At 43.0% G+C, this 27,901-nt stretch overlaps 1 protein-coding gene across 2 annotated transcripts in view; it reads left to right on the top strand.

The window, feature by feature from the left end:
• The window catches only part of LOC120049843 (TBC1 domain family member 22B-like), a 189,730-nt gene extending 162,297 nt beyond the window's left edge, over positions 1-27,433 (top strand). For both annotated transcript variants that reach the window (XM_038996298.1, XM_038996297.1), the window contains 2 exons: positions 1,968-2,063; positions 23,316-27,433. In XM_038996298.1, coding sequence (XP_038852226.1) covers positions 1,968-2,063; positions 23,316-23,444 — 225 coding nt within the window. In that variant the 3' untranslated portion in view covers positions 23,445-27,433. The remainder of the gene's footprint in view (positions 1-1,967; positions 2,064-23,315) is intronic.
• The last annotated feature ends 468 nt before the right edge of the window (positions 27,434-27,901 follow it).

Below are 27,901 nucleotides of genomic sequence, written 5' to 3'. Positions count from 1 at the left end.
CTTCTGATAGGCTAATTGGCATAATTTGAGACAATTGGAGGTATACCTGTGGACGTATTTAAAGGCTTACCTTCAAACTCAGTGCCTCTTTGCTTGACATCATGGGAAAATCAAAAGAAATCAGCCAAGACTTCAGAAAGAAAATTGTAGACCTCCACAAGTCTGGTTCATCCTTGGGAGCAATTTCCAAACGCCTTAAGGTACCACATTCATCTGTACAAAAAATAGTACACAAGTATAAGCACCATGGGACCACGCAGGCGTCATACCGCTCAGGAAGGAGACTCGTTCTGTCTCCTAGAGATGAACATACTTTTGTGTGAAAAGTGCAAATCAATCCCAGAACAGCAGCAAAGGACCTTGCTGGAGGAAACGGGTACAAGATGCTGGAGGAAACAGGTACAAAAGTATTTTTTCCACAGTAAAACGAGTCCTATATCGACATAACCTGAAAGGCCTCTAGCAAGGAAGAAGCCACTGCTCCAAAACCGCCATATAAAAGCCAGACTACGGTTTGCAACTGCACATGGGGACAAAGATCGTACTTTTTGGAGAAATGTCCTCTGGTCTAATGAAACACAAATAGAACTTTTTGGTCATAATGACCATCGTTATGTTTGGAGGAAAAGGGGGGAAGCTTGCAAGGCGAAGAACACCATCCCAACCATGAAGCACGGGGTGGCAGCATCATTTTGTGGGGGTGCTTTGCTGCAGGAGGGACTGGTGCACTTCACAAAATACATGGCATCATGAGGGAGGAAAAATATGTTGAAGCTACATCTCAAGTCATCAGTCAGGAAGTTAAAGCTTGGTCGCAAATGGGTCTTCCAAATGGACAATGACCCCAAGCATCCTTCCGAAGTTGTGGCAAAATGGCTTAAGGACAACAAAGTCGAGGTATTGGAGTGGCCATCACAAAGCACTGACCTCCATCCTATAGAAAATGTGTGGGCAGAACTGAAAAAGCGTGTGCGTGCAAAGAGGCCTACAAACCTGACTCAGTTACACCAGCTTTGTCAGGATCAATGGGCCAAAATTCACCCAACTTATTGTGGGAAGCTTGTGGAAGGCTACCCAAAACATTTGACCCAAGTAAAAAAATTTAAAGGCAATGCTACCAAATACTAATTGAGTGTATGTAAACTTCTGACCCACTGGGAATGTGATGAAATAAATAAAAGCTGAAATAAATCATTCTCTCTACTATTATTCTGACATTTCACATTCTTCAAATAAAGTGGTGATCATAACTGACCTAAGACAGGGAATGTTTTTCCAGGATTAAATGTCAGAAATTGTGAAAAACTGAGTTTAAATGTGTTTGGCTAAGGTGTATGTAAACTTCCGACTTCAACTATACGCATATGAGTTGACTGGATGTTGAGAGTTTGTGAAGACCAGTATTACTGTAAGCACTTGAACATATTGTCCCATTTCCACTCCTTTAGTTCTTCAGTCTGTTTTAAGAGCTTTAATTGTCTTCCCCTGGATAGCCCTTTAGATGAGGACTATCCAGGGCTATAGACGAGGGCCATCTCAGACTCTCTCTCTCTCACTTTAATTCCCCTCCTTTATTCAGCCCTGTAAAAGCTAGGCTTGGAAATGTAATGAGCGTCTGAAAGAAGGGAGGAGAAAAAGTAAAGGGCAAATTTAACAGGGATTTGTCTTTCAGCTTCTAGTCGATTGTAAATTCTCTGATTGTGACAGAAATTATTTAATATCTTCTTCTTTTTTTTTTCGTCTTCTCTCGCTCTGCCAGGCAGCAAGCGTCCAAATTCCCACTCGGAGTGTAGATTTGTCTTCCTATCAAACATAATGTCAAGGTAGAGTAGGCCTAAGTGGAGAGGTGCAGATGGAGGGCACTGGGAGGATGCTACAGTATTATCTTCACTGTCGCTCCACTGCTGCTAACTCCTGATATGTTATAAAATGTGTTTTGTTGTATAATTCTCTCTCTCTCTTTGCAGGCTGAACCAGAGGGATTCTCTCACTTCCATCTCTACGTGTGTGCTGCTTTCCTGGTACGATGGAGGAAAGCTATTCTGGATGAGAGAGATTTCCAGGTAAGAGAGAGAAGGATGGAAATGTATGTTGTCATGCCTACATCAACTTTTACTGAGGTTCTGGGTGAGAACCCCACTTAATAGTGATGTTTCCATCACTTTATATTTGAAAGAGTGAAGTCTCTGACTCTATTCCCATGTTGCTCTATTTAAGAAATTATGTAATTTGTGCTTTGGTCATTTGGCCACAGATGGTGCTGTTTAAAAGTAGTGCACTGTTTATACAGGGAATAGAGTGTCATTTGAGACTGTGCCACTAAGTATGAATGTGAGTCCCAGTAGGGCTGAACAGAGTGTGCCAGCCAGTGTCCTCTTCTCCCCCAGCACATCCCAGACCAGCACCACGCTCATCATTAACTACAGGGATCAGGGGTCACATTGGCTGCATTAGTGGGATGACAGCAGCAGCTGCTGCAAGGTGACATTGGCATGAAGCAGGAATCAGACTTTGGGCCCTTTCCCCTAGTTCCTCTCTTCTATTCTCTCCGTTTCTCTTATTGACGGATGTATCTTCTCTTCCCCTGCGTGCGTCTTCTCTTCTCTCAACCACACTCTGAAGAGTTCTAGGTCAATGGATGCTTCTTCAACTTTAATAAGACCCGTTTCGAAGTTCTCCTTTCCTCTACCTCCTAGTCCCTCATTAACCTTCCTCTCCCTCCTTTTCCCTCCCTCTCTTCCTTCTTCCCTCTCTGTGCAAATTGAATTGAAACTGGTGTGTGGTTGAATATGCAGAGGTTCAGTGGTGCATGTCGCGAGGGGCTCTGTGTGTGTGTGTGTCGGTGTGTGTGTGTGTGTGCACGTGTGAGCATGCGCCTGTGTGTATGTGTGTCGCAGTTGATTTATAGTGTTTACAGTGCCCACTGATTTAGTATTATCCCTGCTGCACCGCTGCACCACACACACACACACAGCTTGGCATGCAGACTGCCACCGACGCGCCCAGAGGCCCTAACACTCGCATCCATCTATCCTCCTTTCCTCCTCCCCTGGGAGAGAGAGGGGGAAGAGAGGTGGCTCTCTTTTTCTCTGTCTTTATTTCATCCCTCTCTGTACCTCTCCCTCCTTCAGACCAGCAGTGTTCCTCTCTCCTCTCTCTCTCTCTCTCTCTCTTTATCCTTTTTCTCTCCCTTTTGCTTTTGCTCATTTTCATTTGCTCTCTCTACCTCGTCCATCTCTCTCTCTTTAGCTGAACATACAGTGCATTTGGAAAGTATACAACCCCTTGATTCTTCCACATGTTATGTTACAGCCTTGTTCTAAAATTGATTCAATTGTTTTTTTCCCTCGTCAATATAAACACAATACCCCATAATTGACACAGCAAAAACAAAAAAAAATGATTTCACAACAAGTTTGGAACACCTGTATTTGGGGAGTTCCTCCCATTCTTCTCTGCAGATCCTCTCAAGCTCTGTCAGGTTGGACGGGGAGCGTTGCTGCACAGCTATTTTCAGGTCTCTGCAGAGATGTTTGATCGGGTTCAAGTCCGGGCTCTGGCTGGGCCACTTAAGGACATTCAGAGACATGTCCCGAAGCCACTCCTGTGTTGTCTTGGCTGTGTGCTTAGGGTTGTTGTCCTGTTGGAAGGTGAACCTTCGCCCCAGTCTGAGGTCCTGAGCGCTCTGAAGCAGGTTTTCATCAAGGATCTCTCTGTACCTTTCTCTGTTCATCTTTGCCTCGATCCTGACTAGTCTCCCAGTCCCTGCTGCTGAAAAACATCCTCACAGCAAGATGGCTGCCACCACCATGCTTCACCGTTGGGATGGTTCCAGGTTTCCTCCAAACGTGACGGTTGGCATTCAGGCCAAAGAGTTCAATCTTGGTTTCATCAGACCAGAGAATCTTGTTTCTCATGTTCTGACAGTATTTAGTTGCCTTTGGCAAACTCCAAGCAGGCTGTCATGTGCCTTTTACTGGCTTCCGTCTGGCCACTCTACTATAAAGGCCTGATTGGTGGAGTGCTGCAGAGATGGTTGTCCTTGTGGAAGGTTCTGTCATCTCCACAGAGGAACTCTGGAGCTCTCAGAGTGACCATCGGGTTCTTGGTCACCTCCCTGACCAAGGCCCGTTTCCCCTGATTGCTCAGTTTGGCCGAGTGGCCAGCTCAAGGAAAAGTCTTCCATTTAAGACTGATGTATGCCACTGTGTTCTTGGGGACCTTCAATGCTGCAGAAATGTTTTGGTACCCTTCCTCAGATCTGTGCCTCGACACAATCCTGTCTCGGAGCTCTAAGACAATTCCTTCAACCTGATGGCTTGGTTTTTCCCCTGACATGAACTGTCAAATGTGGTAACATATAGACAGGTGTGTACTTTTCCAATTCATGTCCAATCCATTGAATTTACCACAGGTGAGATGTTTCTACAATCAAGTTGTAGAAACATCTCAAGGCTGATCAATGGAAACATGAGCTCAGTACCTGAGCTCAGTTTCGAGTCTCATAAGAAAGGCTCTAAAAACGTATGTAAATAAAGTATTTCTGTTTTTAATCTGTAATAAATTTGCAAAAATGTACAACATGTTTTTGCTTTGTCATTATGGGGTATTGTGTGTAGATTGCTGAGGATTTGTATTTATTTAATCATTTTTAGAATAAGGCTGTAACGTAACAAAATGTGGAAAAAGTCAAGGGTTCTGAATACTTTCCGAATGCACTGTATATATACAGTCACCACTGATTTACACTCCTACCTTACACCCACTGTGAAACCTCAAGAGAACATCTATACAATTTTGACTGTAGTCCTAAGGGCCATATTCACTTTTCTTCTTACTTAATTCCATATAGTACTGTATGGTTCTACTTGGAAGGGGATGGAGGTTTGGCATTTCCCTCTGGGGATAAGTGTGATACCCTGCAGAGAGAGAGGCATAAAAGAGAGGTATAGGCAGAGAAAAGAGAGAAGTGTGATTATGGGAACTGAAATGAGTTGTGTGCGTGTGTGCGTGTGTGCGCGTGTGCGCGTGTGTGCGTGTGTGTGTGTGTGTGTGTGTGTGTGTGTGTGTGTGTGTGTGCGCGAGTCCGTGTGTATGTGTTTGAGTCTGTGTGTGTGTGTGTGGCTGACATTCTCCCTGTCAGTGTTCTGTGCCTCCTGCTCTGACTGTTCTTTGACCATCTGCAGCCCTAGCTAGCCAGTCCCCTCCTCTGTACTGACCACTGATGTCTTGTAGGCCAGGCCTATTCTTGGCAGAAAGGCTGGTAATAAGTTTGACCTAATTAGGAAGCCAGGCAGCGGAGGACCAGAACTTGACATTAGACCAGAGCTCCCCTCCCAATCTCAGGTCCATTATTTAGCAGGCAGGCAGGGGAGGACCAGAGACCAGACCTTACCTCCTTCCATCATCCTAGGCCGAGGCCTGCTGTTCAGGCCAACCTGCCTCAAGCAAACCCACCCCAGTAATAGGGCTTTGATCCCCCGAAAAACAATCCTACCTCTGGGCTTCTTCCCTTCAAACTCACATCCAAGACTGGGTCTTTGGCTCCAAGCTAGCTAACCCACCCTAGTCTTTGGCTTTGTCCCTATTAAGTGGCTTTGGCTTTGACCTTAGCCTCCATCAAACCGACCTCAGACTCTAGTTGATAGCCCCAGGAAATCCACCCCACAGTGGGGCTGGTCCCCACCAGCAGCCCACCCACCCAACCTGACCCCAGCCCAGCTCCAGGCCTTGGCACCATCTCCACAGGTTGGCCAGGCCTCAGTCTGCTCCATTACTCCCACACCCAGTCTGTCTCTCTCAGCAGTGACCTTTCGTCTGGGTCTTGTGATTACCATCCAGTGACAGTACAGACCACACTAACTCACACTATTCTGCTTTCCTCTCACACTACTGTACTCTTCTGGTAGCTCCAGACTACTCTTGCCCGCATTTTCTGACTGAGTCTCAAATGGTTCTCTTTCCCCAATATAGTGCCGTACTTTTGACCAGAGCCCTATGGGCCCTCGTCAAAAGTAGTGCACTATAAAGGGAACGGGGTACCATTTGAGACATACACTCTTCCTCTCTCCTCACTGGACTACAGCAAGGCTCAGTATTGATGGAGTGAACACTAGGCCCCCCTGGTAGGGTTTAGCAAGTCATTGACATAATGACTGATTTATAAAAATAAAAAAAACAGGCTTCAGTAATCCATTATTCACTGCTTCCTTGTTGTGGGGTTGGATTGGGGGGTCATTCCAATGCAATTCAACTCAATGCAGGATAGAACATTGAATTGACTCAGAGTCTAAAGGGTTATTGCATCCCTCCTCCACCTCCAGTAAACTGAATGACCCATAGAGGAGTTAAGTAATGAGTGCAGTGCATAGTGATGCCATGGCTCTGTTAGGCTGTTAGCTTGGCAAGGCTGTTAGCTTGGCATTACACGGAACCCAAACCGGCGTGCACCATCGTGCATAAATGTATTTTGTCCCCCCACACCAAACGCGATCACGACACGCAGGTTAAAATATCAAAACAAGCTCTGAACCAATTATATTAATTTGGGGACAGGTCGAAAAGCATGAAACATTTATGGCAATTTAGCTAGCACTTGCACTTGCTAGCTAATTTGTCCTATTTAGCTAGCTTGCTGTTGCTAGCTAATTTGTCCTGGGATATAAACATTGAGTTCTTATTTTACCTGAAATGCACAAGGTCCTCTACTCCGCCAATTAATCCACACATAAAACAGTCACCCGACTCATTTCTAGTCATCTCTCCTCCTTCCAGGCTTTTTCTTCTCTTGACTTCATGTTGCGATTGGCAACTTTCATAAATTAGTAGGTGCATTACCACCCCCGACCTATTTCGTCTTTCAGTCACCCACGTGGGTATAACCAATGAGGAGATGGCATGTGGGTACCTGCTTCTATAAACCAATGAGGAGATGGGAGAGGCAGGACTTGCAGCGCGATCTGCATCAGAAATAGAACGGACTTCTATTTTAGCCCTTGGCAACGCAGACACTCGTTGGCGCACGCGGGCAGCGTGGGTGCACTAATTGAATAACATGTATGTCAAAATGTATTTTGCAGCGCACGCGACGCAAGAGGAGTAGTCAGCCTGTTAGCCTGGGGGAGATAATGACAGCTTCCTGTGGTTCACAGACCTTGTTCTGGTCAGCCACTCTAATCACTGAGTATATTCAAATAGCTCTCAAGAGCACTGCTTGTGACACAAAGTGCATCTGGTTTGTGTGTGGCTGTGCGCACATGCATGTGCAGACACAGAGTTTTCTTGTCGTGTGTGTTGACAGAGAGTTGAAGAGTTCACCACTCCTCTCCACTGTGTCTGCCATCTGCTCTCCTCTCTCCTCTTTCTCTCCTCTACCCCTCTCGCCACTATCCCCTCCTGGCCCCCCTGCAGTGAGCCACCACAGGCCACAGATGTCAGAGCCCGCTGGCATGTACTGAGGCCAATATGCAGCAAATGAGCCCTCATTATCTATTTGTTTATCACATAATGGGAAGCCTTTTCTCAGGCTAATGAAACAGACACAAAGGCTGCAGCCCAAAATGGTACCCTATTCCCTTTACTGTTTTTGAACAGGACTCTGGTCAACAGAGTTGACTATGTTCCCTATGTAGGGAATAAGGTGCCATTTGGGATTCATCCATTCATCCAGAGATTGTTTTTCCTTCCAGTCTCTGATTAGCGATTACATTTCCCCTGGCCTCTGGCTTCACGGAAAATTATGTGATGATATATCTTGTCTACAAATCAGGACAGAATCTGGGCCCACCATCTTGTAATGCATCCTGGACATTACCTTAAAGCTAGAATCCTTAATTGGAGAAACTGACATGTCCGTTTGGGATATTACAACAACAAAGAAGTTCCTGCAATCAATGGACACTGTTTGTTTTTTTGTTTGTTTTTTACCTCTGACATCATCGCACGCGCGATAGAACAGCAGAATATGTGCCGCAGTATTTTGACCATGCTGCCGGATGCTCCTCTTCTCCGTTGAATCAACAAAACAAAAATGATAACAAAGGCACTGGGGCGAAATTATCTTTATTGCAGGATAATACCTGTGCTTATACGGCTTATATACAGGCATTACTTAAACAGCAGTTCCTATGCTCATACAGATTCCTTAGAGCATCATTAGCCAGTCTAAAGTCAGCAGTCTACAAGCAATCTAGCGGTAGCTGCTGTCTTTGCTGTCCATTACTTGTCAGATACAGATGTCTTTGTCCTGCCATAAACCAGGGGCTGGCTCACCTGACACCTCCCACACACCTTTCCTCCCAGATTAGCCCTGTACAGAACAGAGTCTTAGGCCTCACACACTGCCTCTGTCACCCTCTCTATCTCTGTGTGTCTGTCTCTTACTCTCTTGTGAAAGACACCTGTGATCTTTGTGACCAATCCCCCTTGGGGTCTGAAACCAGTGTAACACGTTTAAATGTGGATAGATGGGATGAGGGAGGAAGAAAATAGAAACAGGTGTAATCAATCTTCCACTGTCTGATTTGATTTAAATTGAGTTTAAACTATAATGGTGAGGGCTTGGTGTTGAGACGATGTCGTGCAGGGGTTGTTGCATGGTTGTTCCAGGGTTTCGGTAATCTGTATCTGTTCACAGTTCTACACCACAGCCCTGGAGCACTTACCCTGATACACACTTACAGTCATCGAGCAATGGCACATACACACATACACACACACACATGCACGAGATGGCCCCTGCAGCTCCAGCAGCCAATCAAATGTGTGAAGCAGAAAACTTGGAAGTTATGCACTCTTATTATCGACATCATACATGAGTGCAGGCTTTAATTAAAAAGAGAGGATGAATGGCCATGTAATAACTTGCATGTTAACTCACACTTACAATATCACATTATATAATACATGCCTCACTCACACAGTATCATTCATTCCCTTAATATTAGACTGCAGTTGCCATTAACATTTTCTTTAGCCATCAGGGTGACAATACAAAAACAATAGACAACTCAACATTTACATACACAAATTTCAACAAATATTAATGACCTCACACTTGCTCAGACCCACATGTTCACACTGTAGCCTCACCCATCCTGCCCGTCTCACAGTAACACTTTCTTATTTCTCATCCCATGGACGTCACCAGTGTTTGCAATACTTCATGCCATATAGCTTCGAACTGCACGATTCTGCCTCTCTCTGTAGCCCACATTTTTTTAGTATTTAGATAATAATGCATTTGATTTATCCACTCTCTTGATTTCCAGTTTTTTAGCAAAAGTTTAAAAAAATGATTGATGACAAAAGTACAGTCAGTCCAACCCATTGGGTATCTCACCGAACATTCATATGCCATGTCTTAAAATTGATATTGTAATGAATTGATATTGTAAAACAGCCAACTCTCTAACTCCGCCCATAACTTTTGGAGTTTATAGCACTGTTAGTTTTAGAGATGACTCTGCCGTTGTGCTGTAAAATTTGTGATTTTTGTCTCTTGTATAAACAATTCTGTACATTAGTTTATACTGGATTAAGCGTACATTTTTGTTAACTGTCATTTAGTTTGTTGTGTTCCAACACTCCAACACACTTATGTGCCAATATCAGTTATTTTTAGGTCTCGGTTCCAATAGTTTAGTTGTATAGGCTTTCTGCAATGTTTTGTGTATCTTATAACTAGTTTGGCGTGTATTCGTTCGTTTTGTGAGGGCTGTGTTTACCAGGTTTATTTGCTTGTTTAAAAACCAGGTTTATTTGCTTGTTTTGGAGATTTCGTTTTCAAATAACCGAAAGTGAGCGGTTGTAATCTGAATTATGGGGAAAAATGCCATTCTTGAACATGGGGTGAGACATTCTTACTAATTTGTAAATAAAGCCAATTTGTTTTTTAGAATAATTTATTTCTGTTTTTAGAGGAAGAGAAACCAAAAGCCCACCGTGCCTAATTTTCGAAAATCTTCAGGCAACATGTCAAGTGTAATTCCCCCATTGCATTTACCCAAGTTCTCTGTTAACTCCAGGACCACCGACAGTTTTTTGTTGTTGTTGCCTGATGCAGGACTCTTGTGCCAGAGAAGAAAGACTCTCAGACTGAAAATGCCTCCATTAATTTATGAAAAGTCAATTTGTGCCACAGTTTAGCCTTTCTAGGACACACGTTCCGCTAGCGGAACCCCTGACAACATTCCGCTGAAAAGGCAGCGCGGGAAATTCAAAAATATTTTTGGGAAATATGTAACTTTCACACATTAACAAGTCCAATACAGGAAATGAAAGATAAACATCTTGTTAATCTACCCATCCTGTCCGATTTAAAAAATGCTTTACAGTGAAAACACAACATATGATTATGTTAGATCACCGCCAAGTCCAAAAAACACACAGCCATTTTCCCAGCCAAAGATAGGAGTCACAAAAAGCAGAAATAGAGATTAAATTAATCACTAATCTTTGATGATCTTCATCAGATGACACTCATAGGACATCATGTTACACAATACATGTATGTTTTGTTCGATAATGTGCATATTTATATCCAAAAATCTCAGTTTACATTGGCGCCATGTTCAGAAATGCCTCAAATATCCGGAGAAATTGCAGAGAGCCACATCAAATAACAGAAATACTCATCATAAACTTTGATGAAAGATACATGTTTTACATAGAATTAAAGATACACTTGTTCTTAATGCAACCGCTGTGTCAGATTTAAAAAAAACTTTACGGAAAAAGCACACCATGCAATAATCTGAGACGGCACTCAGATAGAAACAACATTTCTCCGCCATGTTGGAGTCAACAGAAATACGAAATTACATGATAAATATTCCCTTACCTTTGATGATCTTCATCAGAATGCACTCCCAGGAATCCTAGTTCCACATTAAATTGTTGTTTTGTTCGATAATGTCCATTATTTATGTCCAAGTAGCTACTTTTGTTAGCACGTTTAGTACGCATATCCAAAACGCTCGTGCAGGTCCAGGCGAACGTCGGACAAAAACTTCAAAAAGTTATAATACAGGTCGAATAAACTTGTCAAACTAAGTATAGAATCAATCTTTAGGATGTTGTTATCATAAATATTCAATAACATTCCAACCGGAGAATTCCTTTGTGTCTATAGAAGTAATGGAACGCAAGTCGATATCATGTGGAATGCGCGTGACCAGGACCTGGCACTCTGCCAGACCACTGACTCAAACAGCTCCCATCCGGCTCAACATCACAGTAGAAGCTTCATTCAACGTTCTACAGACTGTTGACATCTAGTGGAAGGCGTAGGAAGTGCAAACAGATCCATATCCCACTGGGATTTCAATAGGAAATGAGTTGAAAATCGATCAGCCTCAGAATTCTCACTTCCTGTTTGGATTTTTTCTCAGTTTTAGAAACTTCAGAGTGTTTTATATCCAATAGTAATAATACTATGCATATATTAGCATCTGGGACAGAGTAGGAGGCAGTTCACTCTGGGCACGCTATTCATCCAAAGTGAAAATGCTGCCCCCTATCGCTAAAAAGTTAGACTACCGAAAGAGCAGCGTTCCTACTCCCCCTTGTGATAGTGTGGTGCAATGACAGAATGCCACCGTCTACCACTAACGGTCGCGGCATAAGCTCATAACTTTTAAAGGAAGAACCACTGTAGTATGCTTTATTTGAGTTTAACCTGTAGTTGTTGGCTCTCTTCAAAAGTAAAAGATCATTTTACTGCTTAAGTTAAATTATATTTTCTTCTTTACCTTGTAAAGATTTTCTATGGGCTTTTTCTAAGATAGTGATTTATTTATTTTTCTTACATTTTAATTTCTAACTCAGATTGAACTTTTTCAGAATATGAAATTATCATTCCCTAATGTATGCCTTAAAAGCATCCCAAATTATATGGCTGGTGGGGCTCTACTTGGGGAGAGTAGGTTCACCGACACACTGAATTGAGGTGAGTGGAGGCATCACACTTACTTCAGGGAAGTGTCTGATGCCCTCCTAGACCCCTAATAGGCAGTGTAATGAAACAATAGAGACAGAAAAACAACAAAACAGTGAGAAAATAATCATTTTGTAAGTAATTAAATGAGAAGAAAAAGGGTTTGATTGGTTAAGCAGGTAAATGACTAAGTGGAAACTAGCAGGCAGAACCTTCTCTGAAAATGTTCTCTACTGATCCACCTCAGGTGGTTGGGACTGGCATCCCGCTCTGTCTGCCTCAATAACTTACTTGACACCAACTCTCTCTCTATCACACTCACACACACACCAACTCTCTCTCTCTCTTTCTGTCTCTGTCTGTTTCTCTCTCTCTCACTTGTCTCTCGCTGTCTCTCTCTCTCTCGCTGTCTCTCTCTCTCTCGCTGTCTCTCTCACTGTCTCTCGCTGTCTCTCTCTCTCGCTGTCTCTCGCTGTCTCTTGCTGTCTCTCTCTCTCGCTGTCTCTCGCTGTCTCTTACTGTCTCTCTCTTGCTGTCTCTCGCTGTCTCTCTCTCTCGCTGTCTCTCGCTGTCTCTCTCTCTCTTGCTGTCGCTGTCTCTCGCTGTCTCTCGCTGTCTCTCGCTGTCTCTCGCTGTCTCTCGCTCTTGCTCTCACGCTCTCTCTCTCCCCCCCCCCACACACACTCAATGTGTTGTTCAGGGCTCTGGAAGAATTGCAGAGTGCCTGAGGTGCTGTTTTCAGAAGGCTGAAGCACTCACTGCCATTCTACATTACCACCATACCCCTAGATACTCCAAAAACATTGACTAAGAGTTTGGCTCTAACTGGCTCACAGTAGCGCCATGCTAGAACTCTTGATCCGTCCAACACTGTGGCCTGTAGCTGTATCAAGGGATAAAGTGCACAATCATGTTTTGTAAAGAATTACGAGCATTCACAAAGATGATGTCAAGGCTATCATATCAAATTATACTCAATGGTGCCTTTCCATTTGGACCAGTCAGCTAGTGACAAAAGGTCAAGTGGGCAGAAGAGTGGAGAGCCTGTTATGTTTGTTTCCTAGAATTCATCAAATTTATTTGAGGACCAAATGTTTCATGTAGCATGAATAGCAATGGCTTCGATACAGCCGCCATGCCATTTCTCTGTGATTGCATTACTATCTGGTATTGAATAAATGCTGGGAACATCATTTGGAAAGTTAATTCCGGCCTGACTGGGATGTACACACAAAGCTATTTGTTTGGTGTAAATCAAAGATCACAATGTCACTGTGGGAGACAGACGTGGGCACACACACACAAACACTCTTAGCAGAGAGAGAGAAAATTGTTAGACTTTATGTGTACTGAGTGTATAATTCTATACTATAGCAATATCGGTGCTACTTCAATGTCTGTAGGCCTATACTTTTGAGTGTACACAGTGCCTTCAGAAAGTATTCACACCCCTTTTTACACATTTTGTTGTGTTACAGCCTGAATTTAAAAATGATTAAATAGAGATTTTGTGTCACTGGTGTACACAAAAACCCATAATGTCAAAGTGGAATCATGTTTTTAGAAATTTTTACAAATTAATCAAAAATGTAAAGCTCTATGTCTTGAGTCAATAAGTATTCAACCCCTTTGTTATGGCAAGCCTAAATAAGTTCAGGATTTATGATTTATGTCTGTGTTATGTTTGGTGCAAATCCAGACCAACACATCCCTGAGTACCACTCTTCATATTTTCAAGCATGGTGGTGGCTTCTTCATGTTATGTGTATGCTTGTCATCAGCAACGACTATGGAATTTTTTTGTTGCTGATTAAAAATAAATGTAATAGAGCTAAGCACAGGCAAAATCCTAGAGGAAAAGCTGGTTCAGTCTGCTTTCCAACAGACACTGGGAGAAAAATGTACCATTTAGCAAGACAATATCCTAACACACAAGGCCAAATCTACACTGGAGTTGTTTACCAAGACAACATTGAATGGTCCGGAGTGGCCTAGTTACAGTTTTGACTTAAATTGGCCTGAAAATCTATGGCAAGACTTGAAAATGGCTGTCTAGCAATGATCAACAACCAACTTGACAAAGCTTGAAGAATTAAAAAAATAAATAATGTGCAAGTATTGTACAATCCCGGTGTGCAAAGAGACTTACCCAGAAAGACACAACTGTAATCGCTGCCAAAGGGGATTCTAACATGTATTGACTCAAGTGTGACAATACTAATGTAAATGAGATATTTCTGTATTTAATTTTCAATAAATTTGCTAACAATTCTAAAAACATCTTATTACTTTGTCATTATGGGGTATTGTGTGTAGATGGGTGGGGGGAAAAATCTATTTAATCAATTTTGACAACACAACAAAATGTGGAAAAAGTCAAAGGCTATGACTACTCTCTGAAGGAACTGTTTACTCTGTTTGGATGGTATAGACATATCAAAGCAATATTAATCTCTGTAAATCCTATTGAGTGTACATACCCTGGGTGGTATAGAAATGCCACTGTTATTTCAATTTCTGTATAACCTTTTGAGTGTACTCTGAAACCATGGTATAGAAATGCCAGAGCTATTTCAATGTGTACAGTTGAAGTCGGAAGTTTACATACACTTAGGTTGGAGTCATTAAAACTTGTTTTTCAACCACTCCACAAATGTCTTGTTAACAAACCATAGTTTTGGCAAGTTGGATACGACATCTACTTTGTGCATGACACAAGTCATTTTTACAACAATTGTTTAAAAGATAGATTTTTTCACTTATAATTCACTGTATCACAATTCCAGTGGGTCAGAAGTTTACATATACTAAGTTGAGTGTGGCTTTAAACAGCTTGGAAAATTCCAGAAAATGATGTCATGGCTTTAGAAGCTTCTGATAGGCTAATTGACATCATTTGAGTCAATTGGAGTTGTACCTGTGGATGTATTTCAAGGCCTACCTTCAAACTCAGTGCCTCTGCTTGACATCATGGGGAAAAAAACAAAAAACAGCCAAGACCTCAGAAAATATTGTAGACCTTCACAAGTCTGTTTCATCCTTGGGAGCAATTTCCAAATGCCTGAAGGTACCACATTCATCTGTACAAACAATAGTACGCAAGTAGAAACACCATGGGACCACACAGCCGTCGTACCGCTCAGGAAGGAGACTCGTTCTGTCTCCTAGAGATGAAAGTACTTTGGTGCGAAAAGTGCAAATCAATCACAGAACAACAGCAAAGGACCTTGTGAAGATGCTGGAGGAAACGGGTAAAAAAGTATCTATATCCACAGTAAAACGAGTCCTGTATCAACATAACCTGAAAGGCCGCTCAGCAAGGAAGAAGCCACTGCTCCAAAACCACCATAAAAAAGCCAGACTACGGTTTGCAACTGCACATGGGGACAAAGATCGTACTTTTTGGAGAAATGTCCTCTGGTCTGATGAAACAAAAATAGAACTGTTTGGCCATAATGACCATCGTTATGTTTGGAGGAAAAGGGGGGAAGCTTGCAAGCTGAAGAACACCATCCCAACCGTGAAGCACGGGGGTGGCAGCATGATGTTGTTGGGGGTGCTTTGCTGCAGGAAGGACTGGTGCACTTCAGAGTCAGGAAGTTAAAGTTTGGTCGCAAATGGGTCTTCCAAATGGACAATGACCCCAAGCATACTTCCAAAGTTGTGGCAAAATGGCTTAAGGACAACAAAGTCAAGGTAATGGAGTGGCCATCGCAAAGCCCTGACCTCATTCCCATAGAAAATATGTGGGCAGAACTGAAAAAGCGTGGGCGAGCAAGGAGGCCTACAAACCTGACTCAGTTACTCCTGCTCTGTCAGGAGGAATGGGCCAAAATTCACCCAACTTATTGTGGGAAGCTTGTGGAAGGCTACATGAAACGTTTCACCCAAGTTAAACATTTTAAAGGCAATGCTACCAAATACTAATTGAGTGTATGTAAACTTCTGACCCACTGGGAATGTGATGAAAGAAATAAAAGCTGAAATAAATCATTCTCTCTACTATTATTCTGACATTTCACATTCTTAAACTAAAGTGGTGTTCCTAACTGAACTAAGACAGGGAATTTTTACTCTGATTAAATGTCAAGAATTGTGAAATACTGAGTTTAAATGTATTTGGCTAAGGTGTTTGTAAACTTCTGACTTCAACTGTATATCTTTTTAAGTGTATACTCTCTCCGGGTGGTATAGAAAAGCCAGTGCTATGGTACTTCAATCTCTGTATCATATTGTCGAGCACCATGCGATATGGTTGTGATGGCAGCAACATATGAGGCAGTCACACTCCCAACCTGTTCCATCACAACTACCAGGAGAGACATATATCTTAATCATGCAGAAGTTTACACCTCCTCATCTCTGTGTAGAGGTCTTAAAAGACTCACAGCCTTAACTCACAACAGCCAGTATCTAAATGACAAGCATCCGATGCACTCCACACATCAATCTCTACTCACAAAATACATTTGGGGAATTTGTTTACATACAAAAGCCTACATTCAATCAAGGGCAATTCTTTTTTATAAGAAATGAAATTTAAAATACTCACCACCCCCCCATTTCAATCTCTAAAAGTCTGGCAAGTGCCAGTCGAGTTATAGGCCTAGTATGTGTACAAATTCTCCAAAAAAAGGAGCATCATTTCCATTTCTTTTGGGAGTAGAGATTGATGTGTGGAACGTGTCGGATGCTTGTCGTTTAGCTGCTGGCTGTTGTGAGTTATGGCTGTGAGTCTATTAAGACCTCTACACTGAGAGATGAGAAGGTGTAAACTTCTGCCTGATTAATACAATGCCCCCACCATTCATCAAAATAACATGCAATTTTGTCCAAACTTTGGCTGTGAGTGGAAACTCATTTAAACTGAGTGTAGCTTGTTGAATCACAGCGCGAGTGGTTTGGTGTAGTTGTAGCACGCACGCACGCTCGCTCGCTCGCTCACTCACTCACTCACACGGAGGGAGGGAGGGAGGGAGATGTAGAGAAAAGGAGTTAGAGAGGAAGGAAGGAAGAGAGCGAGAGAGCTAGAGGCAGGTCCTCCCCTGTAAATTGGCTTTAAAACACTCTGTTAATGGAGTCTCTCGCATCGGCAGTATGATTCCACTCAACACAGAGGCATTTACTGAAAGGAGTAAGGGAGGGGGGGGGGAAACGAGATAATTCTGTGGATGTAATTGTATACACTCTCTCTCCCTGCATCGTTCTCTCTCTCCCTCCCCCTGCGTCTCTCTCTCTCCCTTTATTTCTCTCCCTGCTTCTCTCTCGTTCTCTCGCTCTCCTGCTAACGTGTGTGGCCCATTGTGTATATTATCCATAAAACCCAGGACCTCCTGATAAATAGTGCTGTTTGTAAAGTTGTGCGCTATCAATCACCCGTCTGTGGTGGTTAGTGTGTGTGTCCGTGTGTTGGTGCCTGAGTGGCCGTGTGTTGGTGCCTGAGTGGCCGTGTGTTGGTGCCTGTGTGTCTGTGTTGGTGCCTGTGTGTCTGTGTTGGTGCCTGTGTGTCCGTGCGTTGGTGCCTGTGTGTCCATGTGTTAGTGGGCGCTGTTGCGCCTTCTTCACAACGCTGTCTGTGTGGGTGGACCATTTCAGTTTGTTCGTGATGTGTACGCCGAGGAACTTAAAACTTTCCACCTTCTCCACTACTGTCCCGTCGATGTGGATAGGGGGGTGCTCCCTCTGCTGTTTCCTGAAGTCCACGATCATCTCCTTTGTTTTGTTGATATTGAGTGTGAGGTTATTTTCCTGACACCACACTCCGAGGGCCCTCACCTCCTCCCTGTAGGCGGTCTCGTTGTTGTTGGTAATCAAGCCTACCACTGTAGTGTCATCTGCAAACTTGATGATTGAGTTGGAGGCGTGCATGGCCATTCAGTCATGAGTGAACAGGGAGTACAGGAGAGGGCTGAGAACGCACCCTTGTGGGGCCCCAGTGTTGAGGATCAGTGGGGTGGAGATGTTGTTTCCTACCCTCACCACCTGGGGGCGGCCTTTCAGAGAGTCCAGGACGCAGTTGCACAGGGCGGGGTCGAGACCCAGGGTCTGCTTACTGCCCCAATAGGAGGTGATATAGATACTTTTGTATATACTTATACTTGCGTACTATTGTTTGTGCAGATGAACGTGGTACCTTCAGGCGTTTTGAAATTGCTCCCAAGGATGAACCAGACTTGTGGAGGTCTACAAATTTTTTCTGATGTCTTGGCTGATTTCTTTTGATTTTCCCATGATGTCAAGCAAAGAGGCACTGAGTATGAAGGTAGGCCTTGAAATACATCCACAGGTACACCTCCAATTTACTCAAATGATGTCAATTAGCCTATCAGAAGCTTCTAAAGCAATGACATCCTTTTCTGGAATTTTCCAAGCTGTTTAAAGGCACAGTCAACTTAGTGTATGTAAACTTCTGACCCACTGGAATTGTCTGTAAACAGTTGTTGGAAAAATGACTTGTGTCATGCACACAGTAGATGTCCTATCCGACTTGCCAAAACTATAGTTTGTTAACAAGAAATGTGTGGAGTGGTTGAAAAACGAGTTTTAATGACTCCAACCTAAGTGTATGTAAACTTCCGACTTCAACTGTGCAGTATAAGTGTTGACTTCTTTGCAGTATGATAGTGACTGCCCCTGCATTCTCCATCAGTGATATATAGTATAAGGGTTGAGACTTCTTTGCAGTTTGATAGTGACTGCCCCTGCATTCTCCATCGGTGATCAATAAACACCACTCCGGGGTGCCTCACTGCTCTGATGCTGACGAGGGGCTCAGTCGATTGTTGTTTTTTCATCCGTACTCACAAATCTCCTAAAAGCAGTTATCACTCCCCACGACAGCGGCCTGTGGTGCGGCGCTCTGCCTTGCTGCCAGACCTGTCTTTGGCCCTGCAGTTTATCAGTGTGCGTGGCTGCGTGTCTGGCTTGGCCCGGACCCACCACAGTGAGCCAAAAGCTCAGCTAAATAATTAAACTGCTTCTTTCTGGCTCCTGCTTCGCTATGTGCCGCCTGCGATACGGACAGGACTCAATAACCATAGCCGCCTCCTCATTTCAGTGATTTCAGAGAGGCTAAATAAATAATTGTCATTATTGTCTTACATAAATAAGAGCCAAACAGAAAGCGGTGAGAGCAGCGGAGATAGATTTGGCTGAGGAGCTATCTTAGGAGGTGATTTGGGGAAGAGAGACCGGGACATAAGGACAACTTGGAGAGACGGGGTTGTGAATTTACTTCTACTGGTCCTGTGACGTTTACTCTGGGTCTGTGACTTGGCTTTGCGTCTGTGACTGTGCGTCTGCTTGTGCCTTAATCTCGGTTAAACCAAAGCTAAAATCTTGCTTAATGTCTTAGTCCATTATGATCCCCAGGAGCACTGTCACACACACACACATGCACAGACATACGCTAAGCACACACACACACAGTCCACCCTCTATCCATCTATCCGCTTTGATCTCTCGTTAACTCTGTGGGGAGAAAAGACAGCAGAGTCCTTTTGAGAAGCACCGGGCTTTTCATTAAACTTAATACGATCTGAGCACCATCCAGGAATGTCCTATTCAGTGTGAGGAGAGCATTTCGTCGTGGGACAATTGAATCAATGGGTCTTTGGATTACCTTTGTGCAGGTTCTTGAATCCATAGAACTGTACTTTGCGTAAGTGGTCGGCTTGAAAGGCCTTGTACTTCCTGAAAGGATGCTTTAACACATGGACCCGTCATTTTCTAAACGTTGTGTATTTCTGCCGCTGGCCTTGCTTCTGTAGAGAGGCTGTTAATTGTTCAGATGTTTTTGAGTCTTCTGAGGGGCCTCTTTTGATGCTGTTTTGAATGTGACTTGAAATATTTAGACACACAGACATTGTACCCCTACCTGTGTTAGTAAAGTGATTTCTGCAGCAGCTTGTGAGATGTGTGTAATTAAGGTCTATTAAGCTCATTAGCGGAATATAAATGATAGCCAACAGCTGGTCATTAGAATGTTTAAGTCCTTAATGAAGGACTCTCACCAGCCAGTCACCAGGGAGGTGGTTATGACTACTGGCTTATTCTACACATTAGGTAGGACACTGAATACCAATGAGTTGTCCTATAGAATATTCTCTGGTCCTCTGGAAGTCCATATACTCTATTATGTACCATTATATGCAGCACTTTACACTGTGCCCAACCTCAATATCCAAATTTCTCGCATTTGCGATTCTAGGATGTATGACAATTAAATTAACACTGTGCCTCTGACTAAACTAGTCAACAAACAACATGTCCTTGTACATTCAAATGCTCCCACATACACTACAAAAGTATGTGGACACCTGCTCGTCGAACATCTCATTCCAAAATCATAGGCATTAATATGGAGTTGGTCCCCCTTTTGCTGCTGTAACAGCCACCACTCTTCTGGGAAGGTTTTCCACTAGATGTTGGAACATTGCTGCGGGAACTTGCTTCCATTCAGCCACAAGCATTAGTGAGGTTGGGCATTAGGCCTGGCTCGCTGTCGGCATTCCAATTCATCCCAAAGGTGTTCGATTGGGTTGAGGTCAGGGCTTTGTGCAGGCCAGTCAAGTTCTTCCACTCCAATCTTGACACACCATTTCTGTATGGACCTTGCTTTGTGCATGGGGTCATTGTCATGCTGAAACAGGAAAGGCCTTCCTTCCACAGAATCGTCTAGAATGTCATTATATGCTGTAGCGTTAAGATTTCACTTCACTGGAACTAAGTGGCCTAGCCCAAACCATGAAAAACAGTCCCAGACCAAACTTTACAGAGTCCAATGCCTGAGATCTTTACACCACTCCAGCCAATGCTTGGCGTTGCACATGGTGGTCTTAGGCTTGTGTGCGGCTACTCGGCCATGGAAACCCATTTCATTAAACTGCTGACTAACAGTTCTTGAGCTGATGTTGCTGCCAGAGGCAGTTTGGAACACGGTAGTGAGTGTTGCAACTGAGGACAGACGATTTTTACACAATGTGCGCTTCAGCACTCGGCGATCCCATTCTGTGAGCACTTCGCGGCTGAGCCTTTGGTGCTCCTAGATGTTTCCACTTCACAATAACAGCACTTACAGTTGACCGGGGCAACTGTAGCAGGGCAGAAATTTGACGAACTGACTTGTTGGAAAGGTGCCACGTTGAAAGTCACTGAGCTCTACGGTACGGGCCATTCTACTGCCAATGTTTGTCTATGGAGATTGCATGGCTGTGTGCTCGATTTTATACACCTGTCAGCAACGAGTGTGGCTGAAATAGCCGAATCCACTAATTTGAAGGGGTCCACATACTTTTGGCCATCTATATACTGAACAAAAATATAAACGCAACATGTTAAGTGTTGGTCCCATGTTTCATGAGCTGAAATAAAAGATCCCAGAAATGTTCCATACGGACAAAAAGCGTATTTCTCTCAAATTCTGTGCATAAATTTGTTTACATCCGTGTTAGTGAGCATTTCTCCAAGATAATCCATCCACCTGACAGGTGTGGCATATCAAAAAGCTGATTAAACAGCATGATCATTACGCAGGTGCACCTTGTGCTGGAGACAATAAAAGGCCACTCTAAAATTTGTGGTTTTGTCACACAACACAAAGCCACAGATGTCTCAAGTTTTGAGGGAGCGTGCAATTGGCATGCTGACTGCAGAAATGTCCACCAGAGCTGTTGCCAGATAATTAAATGTTGATTTCTCTACCGTAAGCTGCCTCCAACGTTGTTTTAGAGAATTTGGCAGTACGTTCAACCGGCCTCACAATCGCGGACCACGTGTAATCACGCCAGCCCAGCTTCTTCACCTGCGGAATCGTCCCTACCACGCCTACCATCTAGACCCCTTTTTGATACAGAAATAAAACCCTGGAACAGAAACACATTTGTTATTTGCAGAAGGGTGGAATTGCGTTAAATAAAATAATTTATTTCCAACCAGGGACTGTAGTAACGCCTCTTGCACTGAGATGCAGTGCCTTAGACCGCTACGTCCATGTGTGTGTGTTAACTATTTAACTGTACTAGAATGCTTAAAAGGCCGCAAAAAAATGTAATGTAATTTATTGGTATCGTTTTTTGGGCAAGGAAAATATCCTGATAATACCAGGTTCTGACCAATAGATAACACTGTTCTGCTATTAGGTAATACTTTTTTAAAGAATACCTCTCCATTGTTAAAGGGATAGTTCACCTAAATTACAAATACATGTTGTTTTCTAACTGTAATCAGTCTATGGAGCAGGTATGACAGCAACCCATGCTTTGGTTTTGTTTACCTGGCCACTGTTTCAAATGCTAACATTTTAGCGTTAATGGCACAAATCCAATGTAAGTCGGTGGTACTTATATTAGCATTTTTGCGCTTCATATCCAATTCATGGGAACCGGTTAATAACATTATTTTACATTTCAAGCATTTTTTTTCAGTCCCACAAAAAAAAACGCCATCAAGGCACATATGCAAAGCACTCACTCTGTCACTCAGAAGCCTCTCTTTCCTGTGTCTGCCTGCCATTTAGTTTTCTAGGCTATTTAAGGATACTATAATTATCCCGTTTCACATTGGATTTATTTACAACAACTAAGGTAAGATGTGATTTGAATTCTGGTGCCGCTTGCGCACACAAGGTTGTTAGCTAGCTCTGGTCCAAAGAGTTGAGCTAGCCCCGGCGTTGAGCCAACTTTCCGACGTTCGTCCTTGTTAGGATACAATTATTAGATTCAGTGAAGTAATGATAGGCCTACTGAAATCCTAAACACATTGTAATGCATGTCTTATCATGATGCCCGGCGCTTTAAGCCAAGCCTCCTCCATGTCCAGCCCTATCTCTTGCGCTCTCTCCACCCCGTAGCATCTCGCTCCCTACACTTGTCTATCAAGCATACAAACAGCTAGCTTGCCTGGTTCATAGAAAGCTGCTCTATCTGCACTGATTGGTGGAGTAATTTAATGAGCTAAATGTAAAAACTGTTGATTTCACAAGTTAAAAAAGGAACTATATAAACCAGTACTTTTTTATTCTGGTTCAAACCGGTTCAGAATTTTATTGTGCTGGTCGGAACAGTGGAACAGAATGAAAAACATATTGGTTCTGTTCAGAATGAAATGACACACAGCAGATTGTTAATTAGAATTACTCGCTGATTAAAAGTGTGTTCCTCTTGCTCCTCTGAGCTGATGCTTTCAATACTGTTGCCCCTGGCGACACCTTCACATTCACACACTGTAATGTTCACAGAGTGGTGTGCCCTTCTCTCTCACTTGGTCCTCGCTATCTTTCTGTCTCTTCCTCTCGATCTCTCTCTGTGGCCATATCACTTATTCTCTGTGTCTCACTGCACTCCCCTCTCTCTGTTCCTCTCTCTCTCTCTCTGCCCCACAGGGTCTGATGATCCTGCTGCAGAACCTACCCACCATGCACTGGGGCAACGAGGAGGTCAGCGTGCTCCTGGCCGAGGCCTACAGGCTGAAGTTTGCCTTCGCTGACGCCCCCAACCACTACAAGAGATGAGTGTGGCCCATGTGGCCCCTGACAGTTAGCTACTGAACCCCTGACAGAGGCCCCCTGGAGGACGGATGGACCCCCTCCTCGACTTTCTTGTCCCTCGGCAGTCCACGACCATTGCTACTAGTAGATTAAAACAAAAATAACATTTAGGTCCCAAATGCCACCCTATTCTCTACAAAGTGCATTACTTTTGACCAGAGCCCCAAGTAGTGCACTATGTAGCGAATAGGGTGCCATTTGGGAAGCATCCAACCAGTGCTTCTTGGTATGTGTGTACCGTTCCAACCGACTGTTCTTCTTAACTCCTCTTCTCTTTGTTCTTAACAATGAAATTACATTTGTGCAACACTGCAACAACATCAATGCCTGTCCCATCGAAGTAGACCCCAGCCAAACAAGAAAGACCTCCAGTCAGTATGATAATGGAGATCTTGCTGCAGACCCATGGATGACTGTTCTAGACTGTCCTGTATTGTACTGTTTGTCCCTGACTGGCCACAGCAGCCTCAACATGTCCCGAGACCTAATGAATAAATTGTAGGCCTGAACTAACCCAGTGTGGGGGGGTAGAGAGCGAGACCTTCTGTACTAGGTTGATATCTGTCACTTTTAATTCCTAAGGAAACTGAGGACACACACGTCATCATTCTAGTCATCCCGAGCTGGCATCGAGCTCTTCTCTCATCTCCACGCTCCATGCTTTCAGTTCAAGACAAGCGGTCAATCCCCCAGAGACAAGTGGGTTTTTAGTTCAAAACAGAAACACATTCACATAAAAGGCAATAATTAGCTAATAGGGAGATCAGAAAGTATGTATTATTATGGGTGGTTTCATTCTGACTCTGACATGGTCCGCAGGGCTGGGTCTAATAATATAACGTCTAACAACACTCTCTGAACTCTATCGTATTATGTCAGATATTTGTGATATTTGTCGGTTGGCTGAGGGAGGGACGAGTGTCGCGTGACTCTGCCTGACGTACGATCGTCTCTGAACCTAGGACTCACTACCTAACTCGATCAGTCTATTAGTTAGACACGTTGGCACAGCACCATGCAGTGGTGAGCAGTCACCTTTTAGGCCAGGAGATTTCCTAGTTAGGTCACATGGTCTGAAAAAAAAAAAACTCCAGGCCGTAGCCCTTTACACTCGTAACTGGTTGATAATGGCAGATTTGGGCACTAGTAAACAACTACATTGGAACGCAGTGGCTGTACAGTAACGTGCTATACATGTCAGAGCTCTGGCTCTGCGCTTCACAGCGCTGGATGGGGTTTTGACTGACAGCCGTTCTGAACTTGAGCACCTCGTGTGACCTTGTTGTGAATGAGAATGTGTTTTCAGTCAATTTACCGGGTAAAACAAAACATTGCTGTGCATCTTTGAAAGATGAGGCATTGAGGATTATAATAAATACAGTTTTGTCATGCAAGCAAGACAAACACCCATGAGTTCAAATATGCACTTCACATTTCCATATCATAAAACTCATGTCATATATAGTGTCAATGTTCATGATCACTATGTTTGATATACAGTTACAAGATGGCATGGTGTCATACACTGCGTTGTTCTGAACAGAATGAGCCTATGTTTGTCTATTGTGAAGAGAATTTGCCACGGCAGACACACTTGAATGCACTCAAGACTCCTTTCTTTGCGCACCAAGATTATCATCTGTTTCCCTGAATTGCATTGTGAAAGCAAGTAATATCGCATTTTATAACTTTGCTAGTCGTTTTGGCAATAGAACAAGCTTTCAAATGATGCCCACCTGACTCAGATTGCGATTTATAATGGACCGTTTTTGGATTGCGTAAACAACAACAGTAATTGTGTGATGACGGGAATGCAGGGTTGTGTTCAAAACAAAACAACTACAAGTGTATTTGCGCTAGTTCCTTAACGGCACAGCTAGGAGAGCTCATAAAGGCACATTATAGATGAAGACATAATGCTTTGAAATTACCTAGGAACTGTGGACACTGGAGAGGTATGTGGCCACAAGGAGACACCAGTTAGTCCTCTCACTCAAACCCTTGTAATCGTTTTGTCTTATGTTGCACCTACCCCACATTGTCCAGGAATGTTCTTATCATGTTACTGAAAAAATCCAGAGTATTTTTTGAATTTGTTACCAACAAATGCTGTTAAAGTACAGTAAATGTAGAACGCACATAAAATCAAGTCTAATCATTTTCCCATAAACTCCTAACGGTTCCCTTTCAATTGCTACCATGGTCATGCATATGCTTTTCATATTTCTTCTGTAAGAAACATTTCAATTTAGCCCTATCCATATAGTCCGATTTCCACGAGTGTAAAGGGTTACAAATGACTCCCCAAAACACAGAAATAGGGACCGTGAGTTTAGTTTTTTTCTGGTCAGGCTGCGTGGTCAGGCAAAACTCCTGGACTATGACAATTTGTCATAGGGCCCATAGTTAGATTTTTGGAAAAGATAAACTAAATTGCTGACACGGGTCATTGTACCCTGTGTTCGTTATTCAGTCTATTCATAAACACTTACTGACTGAGGGTGTTAGGGTGTGATACATTAACTCTCTCCATTTGCCTTAATTTGACTGCTTAGGTTTTTTATTTGATGTACCAAACATGAGGTAGCAACTAGCAAGGTTGCCTGAGGTAGCAACTACCACCATTTTGGTGTAGAGCCCTCAAACTCAACTCAGTTCCACACCTGTTTTTCATTGTTCCCCTCTAATCGGGAACTGATTTAGACTTCGGACAACAGGTGGGTGCAATTAATTATCAGGTAGAACAGAAAGACAGCAGGCTCTGCACCACGTGGGTTAAGAGTTGTATACCCCTTGTGTAGAGGATTGCTATATGATGTTGAAATAATATGTACAACTTGTATCATCAAGAACATCCTGTCAGGTAACACTGAATACCAATAATTGTTGCATGAACCCCTCGATGATGTGTGTTGTTGATATGTGGGTTGGGAGTGTATGTATAGATGGGGCAGCTTAATACTCTCAGTATTTGAACCTCCTCAGCTTCTTTTGATCATGTCGGTAACGCTTTTGCGCTCCATGTCAGCTCCAGGCCCAATTTCCTATTCTCTCATTGATTAGAAATGAAAAAAACTACACTTGATAAAAGTACATTTTCTTCCCTTTTTTTGTACGAAATATATCATTTGGAATCAGCTTTAAAAATCAGTCTCTCTACCTTTTTTCTATACTGTTTACATGAGCCTATTAAGTTGTGCCTAATGTAGAGATAGCAGATCATCATAGATATTTATTTTACCTTAATTTAAGCTCTGCAAATGAAACGAGAACGTTTATTCAGTTGATGCATTCACTCCCTGTGTTTGCTAAGCCATGACAGTGACTGCATCCAAAATGGCCCCCTATTTCCTATATAGCGCACTACTTTATGGGCTCTGGTCGAAAGTAGTGCACTGTATAGGGAATAGGGTGCCATTTGGGACGCAACCCATGTGAGTCCACAGAATCACATCAGTAAGTCTAGCAGCTGCCTTCTCTGGTATCCTTATGTGTTTCAACTTGGTCTGATGTTCCCAACAAACCTTACAGACACACCGTCTGTAAAAGTCACAAGCTCTTCGTTATCATGGTTACTGTGGTGACCAAGTGTCCGTCCGCTGGCTGGAGCCCTCGGACACACATACTGGACATTTGCAGTCAGCATCTCATGGGGCATGACCTAACATGTTTGGTCTCCCTCCTAAAGCTTTTTTTTTTAGGGTTGAATTTCACTCTTTCTTTTGTTCTGTTTCTTTTCAGAGATGTTAAAATGTTTCTGACCAAACTAAGACTGGTCCTCTTTCCCTTCTGACTTCTGACTAAGACATCTGAAAGTGTGAATCTCATACAGTGGAGAGGGATTGTGATTATTATTCTTTTTTTTTATTTTTATGTATGTGTACAGAGCAAATGAATTTTGAAACAAAGATCTGTAAATAGAAAAGTGTAAATAAATGCTATATATGACCAAACTGTTTGTATATATTCATGGATGTTGTACTATAATATCAAATCTGAATATCATGCTTCAATATATACGACTCTGCGTTGCGTCTTGCATAAGAACAGCCCTAGCCGTGATGTATTGGCCATATACCACACCCTCTTGGGCCTTATTGCTATTAGAAACTGGTTACCAACGTAATTAGAGCAGTAAAAATACATGTTTTGTCATACCCGTGGTTTACTTAAGCAATACGACACGAGGGGGGTGTGGATTATGGCCAATATCCTACGGCTTAGGGATGTTTTTGGGCACCACGCAACGCCCTTTGCCGTGGTATATTGGCCATATACCACAAACCCCTGAGGTGCATTATTGCTATTATAAACTGGTTACCAATGTAATTAGAACAGTAAAAATAAATGTTTTGTCAAACCCGTGGTTTACGGTCTGATATAACACGGCTGTCAGCCAATTAGCATTCAGGGCTCAAACC

This window comes from Salvelinus namaycush, chromosome 6 (genome assembly GCF_016432855.1).
Source record: "Salvelinus namaycush isolate Seneca chromosome 6, SaNama_1.0, whole genome shotgun sequence".
Classification (NCBI taxonomy): Eukaryota; Metazoa; Chordata; class Actinopteri; order Salmoniformes; family Salmonidae; genus Salvelinus; species Salvelinus namaycush.
The sequence above is the reverse complement of the archived record's forward strand: the minus strand, read 5'-3'. Positions and strand labels throughout refer to the sequence as shown.